This window comes from Sinocyclocheilus rhinocerous, unplaced genomic scaffold (assembly GCF_001515625.1).
Source record: "Sinocyclocheilus rhinocerous isolate Xijiao unplaced genomic scaffold, SAMN03320098_v1.1 scaffold834, whole genome shotgun sequence".
NCBI classification, from domain to species: Eukaryota; Metazoa; Chordata; class Actinopteri; order Cypriniformes; family Cyprinidae; genus Sinocyclocheilus; species Sinocyclocheilus rhinocerous.
Genome location: NW_015645089.1, coordinates 1597419 through 1617538, shown reverse-complemented (window position 1 = coordinate 1617538; position 20120 = coordinate 1597419). Strand labels below are relative to the sequence as shown.

Sequence of the window (20120 nt, the reverse complement as noted above, 5' to 3'; positions counted from 1 at the left end):
AGGCCTTTGTTCACCTCCCGGAGCCGTGTGAGACACTTTTTTTTGTGGAAGGGTGCTTTTTATTTCACGTCATTTGAACCGAAGGAATGCAACACCCGCTGAGTACAACGATAGAGCTTGAAAGATCAAAGACAATTTTTAATATAACTCCGACTGGATTCGTCTGAAAGAAGAAAGTCATATACACCTAGGATGACTTGAGGGTGAGTGAAACGCAGCCTAATTTTCATTTTTGACTGAACTAACCCTTTAAGGGAAAATAAGTAATGTTGCCTTTGCAACTAACTGAAATAAGTTGAAAATAAATCAAATCTATATACTGTAGAAACATTAAAAAAAACTAAATTACTAAAACTAAAACATAAAAAACTAAATTACTAAAAATAACTTAAAATGAAAAAGTAAAATACAATAGTATATAACTACTACTAAAATACCACAGATATAACCACCTCCCATCTAGAGCAAATCTGAATGGTCATGTGTGTATGTCTTACATGGGCACTGCCACAGTGGGCAGCAGGGGTCTGTGTTGGTCTGGATCGGTGTGCCCAGCAGGTTGCACTGTGGCTGGCTGATGTTGTATCTGCAGTGCTGAGAGGAATTATGCAGCATCAGCTGTCCATTAAAGCAGATGTACTCACTGCACACATCCACACGTAATGAATAAGGAGGCTGTATGGATACAAAACAGAGACGCTCATGAGACAGACAGCACATAAACCCTTCCACCACCAAAAACTATATAAGGCACCTTGGGATGATTTCAGGCAGTACACATCGATCAGTTATCCTTTCTGATGCCTGTTCTTGTGTTATATTATGACAGATTCATCAATTATTCACTGTACCACATCTTAACTCATGATTCTTCCCTCAGGGCATCAACATCTTGGCAAGTGGACCAGAGGTCGGAGCCGCTGTGGTTCTGTTTGATCGGGTCACGAACATGTAAGGAGTCGGAGTTGGAGACAGTATCACACCTGCAAGCACATCAGAAACAACACAGGTGCTAAGACACATCTAACAGTGTGCATACATGTCTATAAAAGAGAGGATGAAGATGAAAGTGATGCAAATGATGGTTTCACACGTACAGTCTTCTTTGTAAACACACCGCCTGGTCACTTCGTCCAACAGCATAGACTTGGGACAACGTGGAAAACAACCTTCAACTCTAAACCAGATCAGACAGTGAAAGACAACAGATTTGGATTTTTTTATTTTTTTGAAGAAATTGTACGGGTGAATCTCATAACAATACGTCTAGGTCATATTTTCCTCCTAATATTGGATTTTGATAAAGAACATGTAGCCTGTTTAACATTTTCTTATGCATTGTGACATGATTTTCATGACAAACACGTACATACTCACTCCAAAATTACTGCAATGTATCCAGATGTTTTAACTGAGTTTTCTGATTTAGTCTTTATTTTATAATCCTCATTGATGATTTTCATTACTGTAAACAAGTATGCTTTTAAGTGTATTAAGTGATTTTAAGTGATTAACTGCCATGATAATGTCACAGAGCAAAACTCTTAATGCTCCCAAAGCTGTGGTTCTCAATACTTTTTGACTCAGAGGCTCCTCTGATATATAGCTTATACTATATTCGAAGGCTCCATAATATAAGCTATTTTCAGTATTATTGCTGTAATTATGATAAAGAGGCTTGTTTTATATTACGTTTTTTCATTAACGAAATCTGGGAGTGTTGATTTTAATTAAATTCAGTAACCATGATTCATGTTGTGACTTCAAAAGTTTCTAGAACTATACTGTACTGTAATCTTTTTTTGTCATCTTGAGGCCCCCTAGAGGCCCCGTCCCCTAGTCCTAAAGACTTCCTTTTCATAAATATCTTCCTTTTGATTTTGTAGTAAAACATGACATTGTATAATACCTGCCTTACCAAGCACCTTTTGTATAACTGTCACATATATTATTGTATTGGCATATGCACATGATCTTACGGAGGTAAAAACTGGCAGCGTGTGGCATCGGGGTCGTTGCATGTTTTCACACATGGGCTGGCACATGCATGATACTTCCACTCGCACATCAAGCGGTAGGGGATCACAAAACTGCTCTCTAAAATGCAGGAACACAGCCATCACAAACATTAGAGACATTAGCGAAAGCACTGCAAATGAGGTTGATAAGCTTGTTGTTTTATAGGAGCTTTTTAAGTGTACTTTCGGTGTAATATGAGCTTATATGACGTGCATCAGCAGAACTCCACATTTCCAATAAGTGTGCCTGCTCTCTTTAATACACTGCACTATATTTATATCCATTCCACAATCAGTGTAGGTAATATGGGCCCGATGATAAGATAATTTATATTTGCACAGCACATTTGATATATAGATATTTGCAGACCGGTCTTACCCTCAATGATAAAACTGCTGCTGATTTTGAAGGTGTATGAGTGGTCGTAGTTCTGAACACGTGCATGTGTATGAGAAAGAGTGAGGAAGACACCCTTCTGACTGTGCAACTCAAAGGAAGATCGCCCAGGTAACCACAGACCCTGGTGGTGGATGAAGGTCGCCTTCCGTCTGAACTCTTCCCCAGGCTGCCAGTGTTCCAATCGTAACCCACGGTTCCCAGTAACACACAGAAAGTAGTTGGGCCTCTCTGCAGACTCCAGTGAAGCAACAGGAAGTCCTGAAACAGTGCAAAATAAAAAATGCAACATCAGTAGATGCTACTTTTCAGCCTAAAAATAAATGGTAGAGATAAACAATGAATAATTTTGTTTCAGAAGCTGGTCGATTTTGTTCAGTCGTTTATTATTATTACTATTATTATTATTATAAATAATAAAATAAATCAATAAAGAAATATTACAGTTACTATTGTAATGTAAAATAAAAAAATCGGACATTTAATAATAATTATTATTCAAAATAATATTTTAATTTTATTATTGCAATTATTAAAATGAAACAAATCAATTAAGAAATACATTACTAGCAATTAATACTATCGTACTGTAAAATACAAAATTATTATTATTTATATTATTATTATTATTATTTTATTTTACAGTACAACAGTAAAATTACAATACTAATATTTAATAATAATATACTAATATTAATTATTTTCTTTCAAATGTTAAATATAGAGCTTTTATTTTGACAGAAAACCACAGAGACTTCTCTTTTGCTGACAACAGATTTATAAATGATTCTTGTCAGAAATTTGGGAATGTGGTTTGTGTGTTGCGTTTTCAAATGCACGTTGTAAGTGACCCAAACTCACAGCTCTTGCAAAGATGGAGTTAGTGTGGAGCAGCATTTAATGCAAACCGATCCACTCCAACAAAATGAAAACACCAGGTCATTGTATTTTGCATTTAAGCATGTGTTTGATTGCATATTAGTTTTAATCTCTTTCTTCTGTGATTTCTTCCACTTATTTGTTTTGCTGTTGATGTGAAGAGTATGTGCTCACTGGAAGCTCGGTCCTTATATAGGCCAGTTGTGATCATGAAGTGGAAAATGGTGCTGGGTTGAGCATTGGTCCTCAGGAGGGGAAACACTTCACCACTGCTCACATTTGCCCCAAACACACATGCAGAGTCATTCTGCTCTGCGCTGGACAGAGTGAACGGACCCTCTCCCAACTCTAAACAAGCATGCATAAATAAAACGGTTAGCGCCAAGATCTTCTGGTGCTTACAGAAGTATTCTAGGCAAATAAACATAATAAATCATTCTTACCTTGGTTGTAATATTCACAGTCATATGCTGGTAAAAGAAAAATACTTATATTAGCCACAATCACGTAGTATTATGAGTTTTTAATCATTTAAAATATAATGAAATTTAGTATGATCACATTTTCTTTGATATATTTTAATAGGTACATGTTATTACATTTTTACATAAATATGTATCTGTTACACTGATTGACGATGGAACATTATTTCAACCATATTTTGACATTTTATATTCACAAAGGTTATTTGAAACATTAAAGTAGACACTTTACTTGCATTTAATATGCTTTCTATTTATATAAAATCACTTTTTTAAATTTAATTTGATGAGGACACCAAAATGAGATGTCTTGTCTTTGGCCCTAGTACCCACAGACAAACCAACATTTCTAATGCAAAACTAACCCAGCATTCAGTTTGTACTTTTCAAAACTGCTCCTCTTTGCTGTCAGGATCTGTTTATATAATGATACTTTGATTCCGTATTCTGTTTCAGTTGCAGATTTGTCACATTAAAAAAGTTAAATGTGCAGCTAATGCTGTTTCATGTTGCTTTTTAAACTGGTAATGTTGAAATAACGCATGCAAACTTAAGAACTGCTGACAAATGGGTAAAACCTAGTGGTTTGTAGGATAGTGGCAAAGATTGGTAAAGATTTAAAATGACAATTTATTAGTTTTGGGGGGCTGCACTGTGATTCAGTGAGTCTTTTAATGTCATCTAATGATTCTGGTTCTAAATATGCCTGACAAGATTTCTTGGAATATGAGCTATTGCTACACTGAATGACATTTAAGTGGGTGTCTTCTATAAATCAAGGTAAAAATGTATGACAGTCATTATTTTTTGCTCAGATAAAAATAAAATGAAACAGGACACATTCTAATTTGAAGCTGTATTCAACTTTAATTGTTTTGATGCTTGAAAACCCCTTTTTGTCTTTGACCCATTAACCTCAATGACAGACAGCACAAACGGGTCAAAAGTTCATGTGCTTCCTTATGTGTGTGCTTGTACTCACGACACACAGTGGGGGATCTCCAGTTCACTGTGACACCATTTTGACAGCATTTGTGTGCATATGCTGCAATACTGGTGCACAGACATTCACAGTCACCCCCACGGTTGCAGTTGCAGGTGTCCGTCAGACAGTTCTTATAAAACCAGGTCACATCCACCTTTGGGACCACAAGTATTAGTTACACACAATACATGGATCCCTAAAATCCCAATTAGCCTGTCACACAATTGGTTATGCAACACACACTCAGGACTATTGACTTCCACCTGAATGTGTGAATGGTGGAATGTTCTAGCTTTTCAAACCTTTACAGCCCCCTAGTGGCCAGATTTTGAACGGCAAACTATCTCAAAGCTTCTATCAGATGGTTCATCGCAGAGTCAGACAGTGTGTGTGTGTCTTTCTGATGCCGTCTTCCAGCCTGTGTGTGGCTGTGGGTAAGACGTGGCCTTTTTATCTGTAGGCCAAATGTGTTGTTAAACCCCAGAGGAGAGCTGCTCACCACATTGTGACATGGAGCAAATACGTCACTGTAGAGAAGGCCACACTCCCGCTTAGCATACGGCTGCCGACTGAGATCTCCTTCACACGGTCTGCGAACTACAAAGTCGCTCTCACACTGCACACACATAAACACATAAAAGCTGTTTAGTCAATCTAAGCTTCTAGTGTAACTCTAGTGTACAGTACAGTTTACTATGATTTTACACAACTGTGGCAGAAACCACAGTTAGCATGAAAAATTTTAAGAATACACCACCGTTCAAAAATTTGGGGTCAATGAGATTTGTAAAATGTTTTTAAAACAAGGTTTTTATAATCACCAAGGCTGCATTTATTCGTTCAAAAATACAGTAAAAGCTGAAATATAATTTTCTATTTTTAGCAATTTTATAGTTATCTTTTTTCATATATTTGAAAATCGAATTTATTCCTGTGATGCAAAGCTGAATTTTCAGCATCATTACATCTTCAGTGTCACATGATCCTTCAGAAATCATTCTAATATGCTGATTTGCTGCTCAAGAACTAATATCAGTGCTGAAAACAGTTGTACTGCTTAACTGATACATTTTCCAGTCTCATAGTATCCTGAAGTGTCATACCTGTCCAACAGCCCAGCTGTCTCCAAAGGCCTGTGCGTTACTGACCTCCATATGTCCAGCTGTGGTCATGTCATTAACTGTTACCATGTCAAAGTTTCCACACAAACCACTCATCTGACCCTAAAAACACAGCCAAATACATTATACTAAGAAATACGATTTATAGAGTATTAAATTATACTGCTGATTCAGAGAGAACGACTGACCTTCCACTGGGGTCCAGCACGAATATGGACAGTGGTCTTGCGGTCCCATAAAATGGTCAGATCTTGAGCAGGAAAGTGGACCACAGTGTAGTATCCCGCACCCCATAACTGAAACTCATATCCTCTTCCCACAACAGTAGAAGAGCTCTGGAGGACAAACACAAACCAATTCAAATCAACACAGACTACAGTAAATACAGACTACAAGTTAACATAGAAACAATTACCAGTCTCCTAGTTTATGAAAGGACAAATGTGCCATTAATCAGCTAAAGATGGGATATGTCTTTTACTCACAGGTTTACCAGAGTTGTCACTGAAGTAGATTTTAGTAAGTCCAACATAGATGAGCAGGTACTTCATGCAGACAATGCCACTTTCGTAGCAATCTTTATTTTGAGCCATGATGGACACCTCAGTCTCACCAACACTCTACATTTAGATACAAGATTGTCGCAATTATAGTGTGCAATCGATACATGACAACTTATCATTTCTACCTCTGAAAAACAACACCTTTTCTTAAAGACAAAGTGTGTGATTTTTGTGTCACCAGCATCAATCAAACAAAACTGCAAAAAATCTGGGGCCCAGTAAGATTATTTTTAAAGAAATTAATATTTTTATTCAGCAAGGATGCATTAAATTAATCAAAAAGACATTTATAATAAGATATCTATTTAAAAAAAAATAGTGTTCTTTTGAACTTTCTATTCTGAAAAAAAAAATCATGGTTTCCACAAAAATATTAACCAGCACAACTGTTTTCAACATGGATAACAATACAAATTGTTTTTTGGGCAGATAATCAGCATATTAGAATGATTTCTGAAGGATCATGTGACACTGAAGACCGGAGTAATTATGCTGAAAATTCAGCTTTGCATCACAGGAATAAATTACATTTTAAAATATATTAAAATCGAAAACAGTTCTTTTAAATTGTAAAAATATTTCATAATATTACTATTTTTACTGTGTTTTTGATCAAATAAATGCAGCCTTGGTGAGTATAACTGACTTAATCTTTTGAACGGTAATCCCACCCCAGTCTCATCCCATTGGTTGAGCAAGAAGCTGTTATGTTGGACCTCTCAAACGAACAATGTTTTGAAAGCACCACAGAGCCACTTTGTTTACACTCTTCAGGAAATCTACCAATGAATGTCTTAATTATAGATCTGTATATCTGCATATTAAACTAGGACAAGAGAAAGTAATTTAACATTGAAAAGTGACACATCATATTTAAATAATCAATGCATTGCTGTATCATATTTTAAGCAATGAAACCTAGTGTGTTGTTGTGAGTGTGTGTGTGTGTGTGACTAAAGCCATTTCTTTTTGTCGTGATGGAAAAGTCTGTCCCCCGGGTAGATCAGTAGACTCCTCAGAGAATCACTGGCCTTTAGGAGACACCAAAGTCTATTCACCTGCATCTTAAGCATCCACACACACACACACACAAACGACGCACACACGCAAACACACTTTCTCAGTCATTAAGGCCAGTAGCAGGTTGCATTGCGTAGGCTGATAGGGAACAGATTGCTCTTTGTTATGTGCGGCTCTTTGCTGAGTTTCTGTGCTGGGACTGACATTAACTCTGGCTCTATTACCACAGCCCTGTTCTAATTAAAAATCCCCTCTGATTTTCCCAAGATTAGTGGCGGTAGAAGCAGATCTCTTTTCCTGCTACTTTATCCGTTCCTACTGAAGTCCGCAACGTGTGAGAGCACACACACGCACACACTCTTTGGCCCTTCGTTAAAAATTCTTTGCTTTAAAGGTGCAACACGGTCAACTGGTGAAACACACTCTTTGTTGAAGGCAAACTGGTAAGCGCCTCTCCACTTGGTCCTAAGACCAGCACACAAGGCAAACAATCGTCACCGTTTTACAGAACTTGTACACAAAGATATGCTTACTCTTACATTTAAGCTTACCCACACAAAAAAGCACTATTACCATGGTACATGTCCAGAAACCATGGTAAAACTGTCAACCACTGTGGGTTTTTTAAATGACCGATGGTTATATCTACAGTGGAGGATGGGCATTATACATTAATGCCAGTAACCTAAAAATGGTTTGGGGTGAATACGATTTTTTTTTTCGTAAAATACATTATACTTTAGTTTTATATGATTTAAATTGATAAAAAAACGACAATAAAGACATTTGTAGTGATTACAAAAGATTTCTACATCAAAAAATGCTGTTCATTTGAATTTACTACTGACCCCAAACTTTCAAACAAAGTCTCTAATTTCAAAATAAACAAATATTAGATTTATAGGTCTGCATTTTGGTGCATTTTGGCTTTTTTTTTTTTTGCTAGTGTACCCAAAATCACAAACACGCACACTCAGGAAGTACCTTGACCAGGTAGACCTGGCAGTCGCTGACATAATCATACTCCAGGCCATCAAATGTGTGGTAATGTCGGTCGCTGTAAATGGTGCACACCGCTGGACATGGCGAATATGTGCAGTTAAAGAACCCACGATGACACACACTGGAGAGACACAGAGAGAAACCAAATGAAATGTTACTTAAATATAAACACATACTGTACACTATTATTCCTCAATTAGTGGCTTTTCTGATTATTTAAACTATTAAAAAAATATTTTTTTCTAACTGTGTTTCATCTATATTAAAACAACTATCAAATGTGGAATAAAGATGTAATCGTGGCCTTAACAACCATAAATTGAATTTCGTTATAATGCATCATGGTGTGGATTTTTGTTATGACTTGTAATGGTAATGACATTTATCATTTTTGGGAGAAAATAAAGTTTGGGTTTGGTAAGACTTTTTTTTTTTAATGTTTTAGAAAAAAGTCTCTTATGCTCACCAAGGCTGCATTTATTTGATCAAAAATACAGTAAAACAGTAATATTGTGAAATATTATTATAATTAAAAATGACAAGATTGGGAAATGATGCGTTTAGAATTCGAACTCAGCTCTTCGGTCCATGCAAACGTACATGTTTGACAACACAATCCTCCATGTCCACACACTCACCATGGTCCAGATGAGCTGAAGGACACTTCACCAGGCTGAAAGACTGAACCCATGAAATAACAGTGACACTGGGAGCTGAAAGGAAACAAGACCCAGTTAGAAAAGGAGAAACTATGTCCTTTTATAAGCTAGTATTCAGAAATGACAAGGCGAGGGTGGGGTTGTTGGCGTTTGGTGTATTCAGACGTACAGTGACACACAGCGCTGGCGAGCGTGATCGTAGAATGTTCCCTCGGTGCAGCTGCATCCTTCAGCACAGTCGCCATCACACACTTCACCACTGCTGATTGACTGACACGTCTTCCCACATGCTGATGTGCACGGGTGATACATCATCCCTCCTAAACACACCATACCTACACACACGCATTCACAAATGACTCATGCAATAGACAGATAGATAGGCAGACAGAGAGATGTAGGTATGAGCAACGAACCGCACTCAGAGACGTGTGCTCTGAAGTTGACGGTGACATTATGCTTGTTGCAGATGTATGCGTAGTGGGACAGAGCAGTGCAGAGGCAGGTGCTGCCACATCGACAGGCCTGGTAGCGGCACTGCTGGTGGTACATGCTGGGACTAACATATGCATGGCACGCCGCAAACACTTCCTCCAAAAGCACATCACACCGGGCAGCATAAAACACTGAAACAAAAACCTTTTTAGCATCACATGAAAGTCTAGAAATCAAACATCAGATTAAATGCTAACATAGGGATAGAGGATAGAGGCCACAGAATCTAACAACAATTAAATTCAGAATAGGCTTTATGCTCAAACACACAAGGAGATTGGTATGGTTTCCAGGAGCTCTCCCTACGTACATGCATACATAAAAAATTAAATAAGTAGAATTAAGAAAATAATAAAATAAATTCTAAATAAGCATCTGCACCTACATACATTTTGGTCTCTTCTGTAACCTCAGAGCTCATTTTTGGGACAACCATGGATATTGTAACTAATAAGCAAAATGATAGCATGAATACCATTTTGTTGGTTCATTTCACAGGGGTCGATAATAGGAATGTTAACAGGGCTTATGCACGCTGAAGACACTTTCCAGGCATTGACGTGCAGCTGTGGGGTTCCTTCAATCATTCCAGCAGGAGAACTAGAGTATAATAACACATTTACTTACACATCAAGCATTTACATTTATGCATTTGTCAGACACTTTTATTAAAAAATGACTTATCACATTTAAAGGCACAATATGTAAGATAGTTTTATTAAAATATCCAAAAACTACTAGAACAGTGTTATATATTTTGCTGACTTGTGTACTTACATTATCCCAAATGTTTCAAGAAATGTTTAAATCCAGAGAAATAAGCAATTTTAACTAGTGACACGGGCCGTGTCCATAGTGTCATTGTGTCGCCTGCCAATGATGTCATACACCCTCGATTTCCGGTTTTGTTTTGTAGAAAACATGGAAACACCAAAGACGCTTTAATATGTTATGCGTTTTACTAGACAGGTGAAGACCGCAGAACTTTCAAATGTATAGTATGATAAAACAGCGCTGCTTTACCCCACATACGCACAACCTGAAGGAGCGGAAGCGGTCGACTGTGGCATAATAAAAGCTCTGCTATGAATACGCGCCCTCTAGCGGCGAAAACGTACATATTGTGCCTTTAAGGTATACATTTTATGAGTTCATGCACTCCCTGGGAATCGAACCTACTCATGTCAAGCACACACTCATGTTAATAAAAGAGACTGCATAATGCAAACCAAAAAGTTATTAAAAGACATTTAAAATGTTTTCCTGAAAGAAATTCTATTGTGATTATTACTATAAATTATTACTATATAATAATAATAATAATAATTTAATAATATATCATTATTAATTATTACTATTATTCTATTATTTTCTATAAATGACTAAATGTAAATTCAGAGGACCAGCCTCCATTTCTCACAGGAAATCATCCCGTAGGTTTCCGTTGAGGGTCCCACATAGGCCGAGTGTGGAGCCCATCCAGGTGCTGTCTAGCTGAAGGTAGATTCGTCCACCCTGCCAATCATACTGAAACCTCAGGCCAAAGACAGACCGCAGACCCACAAACAAAGATGTCAGCCGGCGAATGTTCACCATGTCTAACAAACAAAAACAAAACAAACGGGAAATACAATTGATTTAATCCAATATATGTTCAAGTAACATAATGTTAAGTAATGTGTATAAAGTAACATTTTTGCTTATTTTTAAATTTATTGCTCTACTTATAGCTTTTTACTATTCTTAATTATATCTCTATTATTTTTTTACTATTATTACGTAATCTTACTATTTATAAGCATTTTTAACTAACTAAACATATATGTATTACTGCATTTCTACGTTCAGAACTGAACCTAGAAATGTGAAATAAAAGATAATGGACTCTAGTAAAAATGAGAAAATTAGATATGATCTAGAACTGACCCTCACAGTTTTGCTTTCATCAAAATGAATAGGCTGTCTATTCATTTTGAATACATTTACTATTAAAGTGGCCCAATACTGATGTAAAACTGAGAACCTTACCATCTGAGTAAGGCAAATTGACAGCCATACTGGCCCCAATAACAACTTCCCCCTCTCTGGTGAGAGTGACTTGCCTGCTGACATCTTCATCCACCACCATAGCCACTGAGTGGATGCAAGAGTGCTCCTGAGACTGAGGGGCGAGAGACTCCATTAAACACAAACAAAACATTTTAATGCCAAACATACCCAGAAACACACTTCTTACCTCTCCACAGGCTGTGTACAGTAGTGTCACAGTAAACTTGGTGCTGCCGCGGCTCTTCACTAGCACATACTGGCAAGAGCCCATGTGCATGAAGATCCGCCCATCAAAAGTGGTCACATGTGCGTCACCCATTACTGTGCATTCCGCTATAGGTTAAAAAAATAATAATTTAATTCCAAAATCATTTTTGACAACACACTTACTTTTTAAGTTATGCAGCCCCAAAGGGAAGATGGTGATGACTAAAATATGAGATGGGAGGGAAAATAATATTTTAATGTTTTTGCGTTTCCCTGAAAAACGTTGTTTTCACTAACAAAACCTTTGCGTTCGCTCACAAAAAGACTGTGTTCATTGCAAACGTTTTGCACTCCCTTGAGAAACTTTGCATAGACATTGCGTTCCCCCAAGGAACTCTGTCCACTTGCAAAAATGTTATGTTTACCCAAGAAACTTTTGCGTTTACCTACAAAATTTTTGTATTTGCCTGAGGAACTATTTGATCACAAAACTTGTGCTCACTCGAAAAAACTTTGCATCAGCTTGCAAAACTTTTATGTTTGCATGAGAAACTTTGCATTTGCGAACAAAAGTAGAAAGTTTCTGTTTGCTCGTAAAACTTTTGCATTTGCGCACAAAAAAAAAAACATTCACTTGCAAAGAAAGTTTCTTGGGTGAACGCAAATGTATCAGTAGAAAGCTATATCAAAACATTGTGGTAAAAATAACTTAGAAGTTGTGTTATACTTAAAATACAAAGATGCTTGTTTTGGTGTGGTATTCTGTAAAGCTGGGGTATACAAAAGTTTTTATTTACCAGTGCAATTATTCTCTGTGCAGTTCCACACTCCTCCCATACAGACACTGAAAATGTAATTCACATTATATTAATTAATTAATTGATTTAAATGATTCACGAATTTAACATATGACAAGTTCATTTTTTATGGCACCGTTTTCTATAATTAGCTACTACAGTTAACTATAGGTTAAAAAAAAAGTTTTTTGTTTGTTTGGTTTTGTTTGTTTGGTGTTTTAGGTGTAAAAGAGTAGAAATGTGATGTTTCTAACCAGACAGTGCAGCCCTGCTCCAATACATGACCAAGAGGATATGGTGTACCATGGTACACACAGGGGCACTGAGACACTGCTATACAGGTGCCATTCTGTAAGATCAAACCTGAGAAAAGCCAGACAGAAAGAGAGCCATGAGTAAAAGAAGTGAACTATAGTTCAATATAAAGAAGACACTAAAATCATACTAAAGTTAAAATGTTCAACAAATAACTGCAACATGCATTCTGAAGTGCCCTAAACTGCTTATTTGTGTAGTCCTTATAATAGCAAACATTCACAAATATTAAGATTTTTATGCTCATTTAAGCATCTGATTATTGGTCTTACTGTACCATCTGGGCAGTAGCATCCATCCAGACAGTGTAGATTGGTTCCCAAACACTCTTTCTCAAACATGCATGTAGGTGGGCAGCAGCTGATACAGTCTCTGTGGACAAAACTATCCTCACATCTGTCCGCTGAAACACAAACATATCACATCACAAGCTGCAAAGTTTATGGCATGCGTTTCCTTTATGACATGAAAGCCGACTGACCGCATGTAGGAAAACTGTCCCTCCATTCTCTGACGGGGTATCCCACATGAGAACAGGCCCTAGTGTACTCAACAAGAGTTCGACAAAATGTCTCCTCATCATCTGACCTAGAAAAAAATAAAATTAAAGGTTAATAAGCACTAAACAGTCAAAAGTACAAATGGTTCTAAGAAAGAACATAGGGGGAAAGTCAATTCTTTCAGTATGGTGATGTGAGACTGTAAGAGCACTAAAGCTGCAAGTTCAACATGCTCTCACAACCTGATCCTCTCACTACCTCTTCAATCAACAGTTGAGTCTGAATCTGTTCATAAACTCCAGCAGCTATTTCATCACTGTAATCAATACACACACACACACACACACAAACTCTTACAAATTCTAGTACAAGCACAAACACAAACACATGCATGCACACACATACCTATAATATAGGCTACATATATTCATAAACACTCTTTCTGCAGCTTATGACATATGCAAGGTATTTTCATTACTATAATTAACATAATCCTGTTGGAATTGGGAGGTGTGGAATGCTGGAAATAAGCTAGGGAGGAAAAAAAATATTCAAGAAGGGAGAGGGACAGAGAGAAATGCTTATTCTAATTAAAATCCTAAATGTAAGAAACAGAAATCTTCAACATTAACATTAGCACAAAGGTTAATATTAATACTGTTAGTATGCTACAATTAGTCGTCTTACTTTAAGTTCACTATGCTTATTTTCTACAGTCATGTTCCCACATTTTAAGCTAATAATTGCAAAAGATCAAATTACAGAATTCCCAATGAATTTTAGTTCTAAGACAACTGGCCTTAAAGTTCCAGTGATCCAATGATTGCTGAAATTTAAAAGAAGGTTTAAGAAGTTTTATATCAGTGTTCTTATTGCTAACTAAAAATAAAATATTACAAATATTAATGTTGTCATTCATTTATTTTCATTATTTATTAACTAAAATAAAGATAAAATAAAATAAAATTCAAACATTACTTTAGAAAATTGTTGATTTGGTAACTGAAATTAAATAAGCTGAAATTGAAGGACTAAAATTACTAAAACTAAAATGGAAATAAAAATAAATGTAATTAATATTAAAAAACGTAATAAATTACTTATATTAAAAATGTCTAAAAATTAAATTGAAAACTGAAAATTAATATGAATAAATCCTATATTATTATATAAATAATACTGAATAACACTTTAGATAAAACTGATGAAAAAAGTCTATCAAACCAGTCTAAGGTGATCTCTCACTCTAGCAAAATCTGGTAAGGCCTGTCAGTTTAGATAGTTTTAGAGTATTTTTTAGACCAGCAAACTGACCAGCTAAACACAAGTTTGGTCCGGCTGGGAGACCAGTTAGAACCGCTTAATCCAGCTAAGATCAGCAATCCACCTTTAGCTTGTTTTTTTCAGCAGGGTTCAACTTCAGTTACACCATTTAGACAAGAGCGCCACACTTGACTTACACACACATGTCCGAAACACAGCTGGCGACAAATGGATTTGGGTCAATGTTCTCATGGCAGGAGATGAAAGGAAAGAAAAGCAATGCGCTGCACTTCTCAATGGCATCCTGCTCAGATAACACACAAACAGGCAAAGTTGCTAAAACACATTTTAAGTTGAATAACTTAAATATTTTCTGACCTTAAAAACTCTTGTTTTAAACTATCATACATTCTAAGACCCATTTAGCTTAGTTCAAACCCATTATGCAGTGCGTGAAAGCATACATCCATATCTGACTCAGATGAGCAAGGTCCACGGAAATCATCATCAACCTCAGGACAGGGTCTCTCTTGGGGCAAATCTACTGCCCAGCTGTTCCCAAATTCAGCAATGTCATCAGAGACTATACCTAATAGTACAAAATGCAGAGCATGAAGGACACCATAATACACTTTTTCCAACAGAAATGATAAAATTCTGTTTAAGAATTAAATTGCCCCTAAAATGTTACAACTCATCTCTAAATAGACAACAGTGGGATTGACTGAGTATCCAACTCTGCTCAGCTTTGATATAATTGTCCTGAATTTGCTGCTGACTGAGATGACGAGTGTGTGTCTGGGCCTGTTTGTCTCACCGCGGCTGCTGCTGAGATCATCCGAGCCGTCATCATTATAGTTTCCACACAGACCACAAGGCCTTCCTTTGTGTGCTTCGGTCATTTTGAGGTAGACTCCAGAGCTTCCGTCCCACGCCAGAGAGAAGCCAAACGTGCTCTTCACCAGGATATAGTCAGCCAAGCGTTCAATGAAAACATTACGCACTGTCTGTGGCAGACTCAGTCTGATAAATGCACAAGAAACAGACAAAAAACACAAGAATTTGATCAAGTTTGATATTGAAATGTGTTGCCTGGGACTTTTTGGGATATTATATCATCAACATGCTATCATGACCTCAAAGCTATTTAATACCAAAAGTGGCCAAGGTTTCGAATGTTCACTGACAAAACATACACATCAAACCGAATGATTTATCTCCCCATCAGCATATTTTTTCTTTAATACCTGTAGTTTAATTCATCCAAGATTCACTACTGTTCAAAAAGTTTGGGGTCGTTAAGACTTTTTAATGGTTTCGAAAAAGAGGTCTCTTACGCTTAAGGGTGCATTTATTTAGTCCAAAATACACCAAAAACAGTAATACCCTGAAATATGATAATAATTTAAAAGAACCGTTTTCTATTTTAATATATTTGAAATGTGATTTATTTCTGTTATGAAAAGCTGAATTTTCAGCATCATTACTCCAGTCTTCAGTGTCACATGATCCTTCAGAACTCATTCTAATATGCTGATTTGCTGCTCAAGAAATATTTCTTATTATCAATGTAAAAAAAAAGGTGCTGGTTAATATTTTTGTGGAAACTGAGTTTTGAGTTTTTCATGATTCTTTAAAGAACAGGAAGACTAAAAGAACAGCATTTATTTTAGAAATCATTTGTAACATTATATAAATGTCTTTACTATCACTTTTGAGTAATTTAATGCATCCTTGCTAAATAAATGTCCAAACTCACCTGTGTCCTCCCTTTAGCACCTGATAACCACTAATATAGATTTCCTCTTCATTTGGGAAGAACAGACTCAGACCACGTGGACATGAATACACTGAAGCTCTACATGAACGACTGTTATGAACCTGCCAAAGAGAAATCAAGTAGCAATGCAGGTATCAAAAGATAAACATACATAGCAAACAGACCTGGCGCAGCTGTAACTTACCCACACTGTATACTGGGGCTCTGTGGAATGGCAGTCTTTGGCCAGGATATACGAACAGGTTCCAGGGAAGTAGTAATACATTCCATCAAAGGTCTCAAAATGATGCTGACCCCATGAACGGCAAATCCCATCCCTGTCCTGACCATGGTTGGGAACTGACACAAAAAAAGACAAAAATCTCCTATACAAAAAAACTATTGTGGTTGGTAGGTCCTTGTAATACTATAGAATTATGGAACTGAATGGTTACAAATATGTGCACCGTTTTGGAGAAGACTCGTTTACTCATCATCTGTTTGATCAGAAATACAGTATAAATAGTAATACTATGAAATGTATTATTCTATGAAATTTGAATATATTTTAAAATGTAATTTATTCTGTGATGACAAAGCTGAATTTTTAGAAGCCATAACTCCAGTCTTCAGTGTCACATGATCCTTTAGAAATCATTCTAATATGCTGATTTTGCTGGTCAAGAAACATTTCTGATTATTATCAATGTTGAAAAAAGTTGTGCTTAATATTTTCGTGGAAACAAATATTTTTTGGTTATTCAACCATTTAATTCAATATTTGTGCCCCATGTAATCTATGCCCCGTTGGGCATGTAATCAGTATAGCTTATATAAATACTGTATACGTAGTAACCTGTTATTCTGTTGGTCATACCAGCTGCCTGGCTTTATAGTGAGTGGTTAATTAAACACACATACAGAGCTCTTTGTGACCAGCCATCTATTCCCAGAACATCTGTAATCCAATGCTACCAAATGCAGTAAGACATAGTCACGTAGATTAACTGGAACCAGTGAGTAATGCCACTTGAATTCTAGTACAGTAATTAAATTCAGGGTTCCTTCATCCACATTTAATGGTCAGCACTGGGTGGCAGATGATAATATCAGACCGTACCTTACTATAATTACATGGAGACAAGTTTCATTTTGAATTTAATATAACTTCAGTGTGTGCTTCTTACTGATTTGACAGCGATCCCCGAGACCCTGGAACTGAGCACAATCACAGCGTCCTTCCTCCTGGCACCAGCCACCATTAAGACACCCACAATATTCTACAACACAAACAAACACAGAAAGGGACATTGCACAACGCATTAATATGAAACTTAAAATTATGGGCCAAGCACTGAAGGTGAATAGCTCCAGTGTTTTTGTTGTGACAGATTATTGATTTTTCTTTGCTTGGCAGTCTAAAGCAACCTAAAGGACTGTATAGTTGGTTTTGAATAGTTCACTGTTCAACTTTGGGGTCTCCTACTCAAAGCTTCCAAAGCCTCCAACTTTGCGCATGTAGAGTTCAGTAAAATCATTAATTTAAATGTCTAACCATTAAATTGACCACTGGTTTTTGGATACTCCCAATGTTATTTTAGCATCATTGAGATACTATTATAGTTTATTATAGCATACTATTATAGTCAATTGAGTGGTTTAAAATGATTCCAAAATAATAATTAAAGGCGGTACAAATTTGAACAATATTTTGGAAACACTTTACAATAATATTTCATTAGTTAACATTAGCCTGAACTAAGAATGAACAATACTTTTACAGCATTTATTAATCTTAGTTAGATGCTATTTACACTAAGTGAAAATAGCAGTATTTTCTTAGCGATATGCTATTTACACTAAGTGCAAATAGCTATAGATTCTATTTACACTATGTAATGTTACGTTTTTTTCAATATTTTCTTTCAGCGTTTTTTATTTTTATTTAAACATTTATTTCAACTAACATTTTTTAATGGTTTCAGTTAACTATAATAACCCCGCATAATCCTTTATCCTTTAAATTTTATTCATTATTGGTAAAAATGAATCTAAAAACATTTGGCCTTAGATGACCAAATCACACAAAGCTTAGTTCACAATGAAGCTGACAGTGGTGTAACTTCACAAAACATTAGTTTATTGAAATATAACTTCATAACTGATGTTTCTAGCATGCAAACTCAAGTAAGACTGTACATACCTCTGCAAATCGTATGTGTTTGTGTGTGCACACAGTATACAAAATACCTGTTGATGCATCTCTCGCTGTATAATTATGAAGAACTCTTCGTGGGAGAGCTGAATCAGACAGCACTGTGCTAAGGGTCTGCAGAAGAAAAAAAAACAGTACTAAGAATTTGCCAAGTGCGTGGGTCTATTGGCTTATAGTGGCAACAATACCATGTCTAGCCACTAAGCCATGTTGGTGAACCTGTCTTGGCATTCCTTCACATGGTTTTGCCACTGCAGACATTTGGGAGTGGAGCTTTCAGTGGCTGTAGCATTTGTGTAAAATCCACAAAGACAGCTTTGTCAGCACTGAGAGTGTATCTCAGTATTTGTGAGTGTGTGTGTGTGTGTGTGTGTGTGTGGTTGTTGCTTTCTCTTAGGTATACTCACCTCTTCACGGAAGAGATCCCGTTTCTGCCGCAGTGCATTAACCCTCCTTTTAAAAGTGGCACAAAGAGAGCAGTATTAAAAGTGCGGCGACTGTGAGACTAAAGGTTCAGAAACACTTAAGATGCCATACAGTCACAGTCACGCTGATGGACTGCATGATTCTCAAGGAACTGGTTTAATGGTTACTGCAAAACATTAGACCAAACACTTAACATCTTATCAGTGATTGCATGTAGAACTTGACACTGTCTCTCTGCTCAAAACCTCCTTGTAATAGCGGATGTTTGATAGGGTTCACCAGTTTTTAAAGATATAATCAAACTGCAATCTATACTCAACATGTTAAAAATCTATAAACATTATGATCATACACCTAGCCATCAGCATCACAAAGTCAACAGCATCAGAACAAGAAGTTGGATTCAACCACATACCTGGGTAGTTTATTTTCTGAGTTTGATTCCTGGCAAATAAATCCTGTCAAAAGCAAAATTATATAAACAAAACTCATGCATATTTATAAACGTATCTTTTAGTCTGTAAATACAGCATAGGATCAAAACAAAACTTTTTAGTAAATTCTTGTATAAGTACTAAAGTACATAAAAGTCTATTATGCTTAGTACACTCAAAAAGTTTTGAAGGCTTATTTTTTAAGTTTTTCACAGTTTAAGATAGATTTACATAATTCATTAATTCACAGATTACATAAATGACATCCAATATAGCAAAAAACACTCTAAAAAAATGGTACAAAAGCTGTCACTGGGGCGGTATCTCTTTAGAAGGTACACATTTGTACCTAAAAAGTCCATATTGGCAGAGGCGGACAGTAACTAAGTACATTTACTTGAGTATTGTACTTAAGTACACTTTTTGAGTATCGGTACTTTACTTGAGTATTATTTTTTCTGGGAACTTATAACTTTAACTTCACTACATTTGAAAGACAAATATTGTACTTTTCACTCCACTACATTTCTATCA

At 36.3% G+C, this 20120-nt stretch overlaps 1 protein-coding gene across 1 annotated transcript in view; it reads right to left on the bottom strand.

Moving 5' to 3' along the window:
* Nucleotides 1–20120, bottom strand: part of LOC107705766 (otogelin-like protein) — a 36907-nt gene that overhangs the window by 14942 nt on the left and 1845 nt on the right. Inside the window, exons 3-32 of the mRNA XM_016509218.1 lie at nt 18762–18840; nt 17699–17791; nt 16717–16871; nt 16512–16633; nt 15570–15775; nt 15217–15341; nt 14950–15056; nt 13471–13577; nt 13267–13392; nt 12929–13037; nt 12675–12721; nt 11858–12003; nt 11650–11782; nt 11042–11219; nt 10097–10221; nt 9543–9752; nt 9296–9461; nt 9106–9180; nt 8450–8588; nt 6368–6502; nt 6071–6217; nt 5865–5984; nt 5261–5377; nt 4759–4915; nt 3738–3764; nt 3469–3642; nt 2398–2676; nt 1980–2097; nt 890–983; nt 498–675 (exon numbers count right to left, since the gene is read on the bottom strand). Coding sequence (XP_016364704.1) covers nt 498–675; nt 890–983; nt 1980–2097; nt 2398–2676; nt 3469–3642; nt 3738–3764; nt 4759–4915; nt 5261–5377; nt 5865–5984; nt 6071–6217; nt 6368–6502; nt 8450–8588; nt 9106–9180; nt 9296–9461; nt 9543–9752; nt 10097–10221; nt 11042–11219; nt 11650–11782; nt 11858–12003; nt 12675–12721; nt 12929–13037; nt 13267–13392; nt 13471–13577; nt 14950–15056; nt 15217–15341; nt 15570–15775; nt 16512–16633; nt 16717–16871; nt 17699–17791; nt 18762–18840 — 3994 coding nt within the window. The remainder of the gene's footprint in view (nt 1–497; nt 676–889; nt 984–1979; nt 2098–2397; nt 2677–3468; nt 3643–3737; nt 3765–4758; nt 4916–5260; nt 5378–5864; nt 5985–6070; nt 6218–6367; nt 6503–8449; nt 8589–9105; nt 9181–9295; nt 9462–9542; nt 9753–10096; nt 10222–11041; nt 11220–11649; nt 11783–11857; nt 12004–12674; nt 12722–12928; nt 13038–13266; nt 13393–13470; nt 13578–14949; nt 15057–15216; nt 15342–15569; nt 15776–16511; nt 16634–16716; nt 16872–17698; nt 17792–18761; nt 18841–20120) is intronic.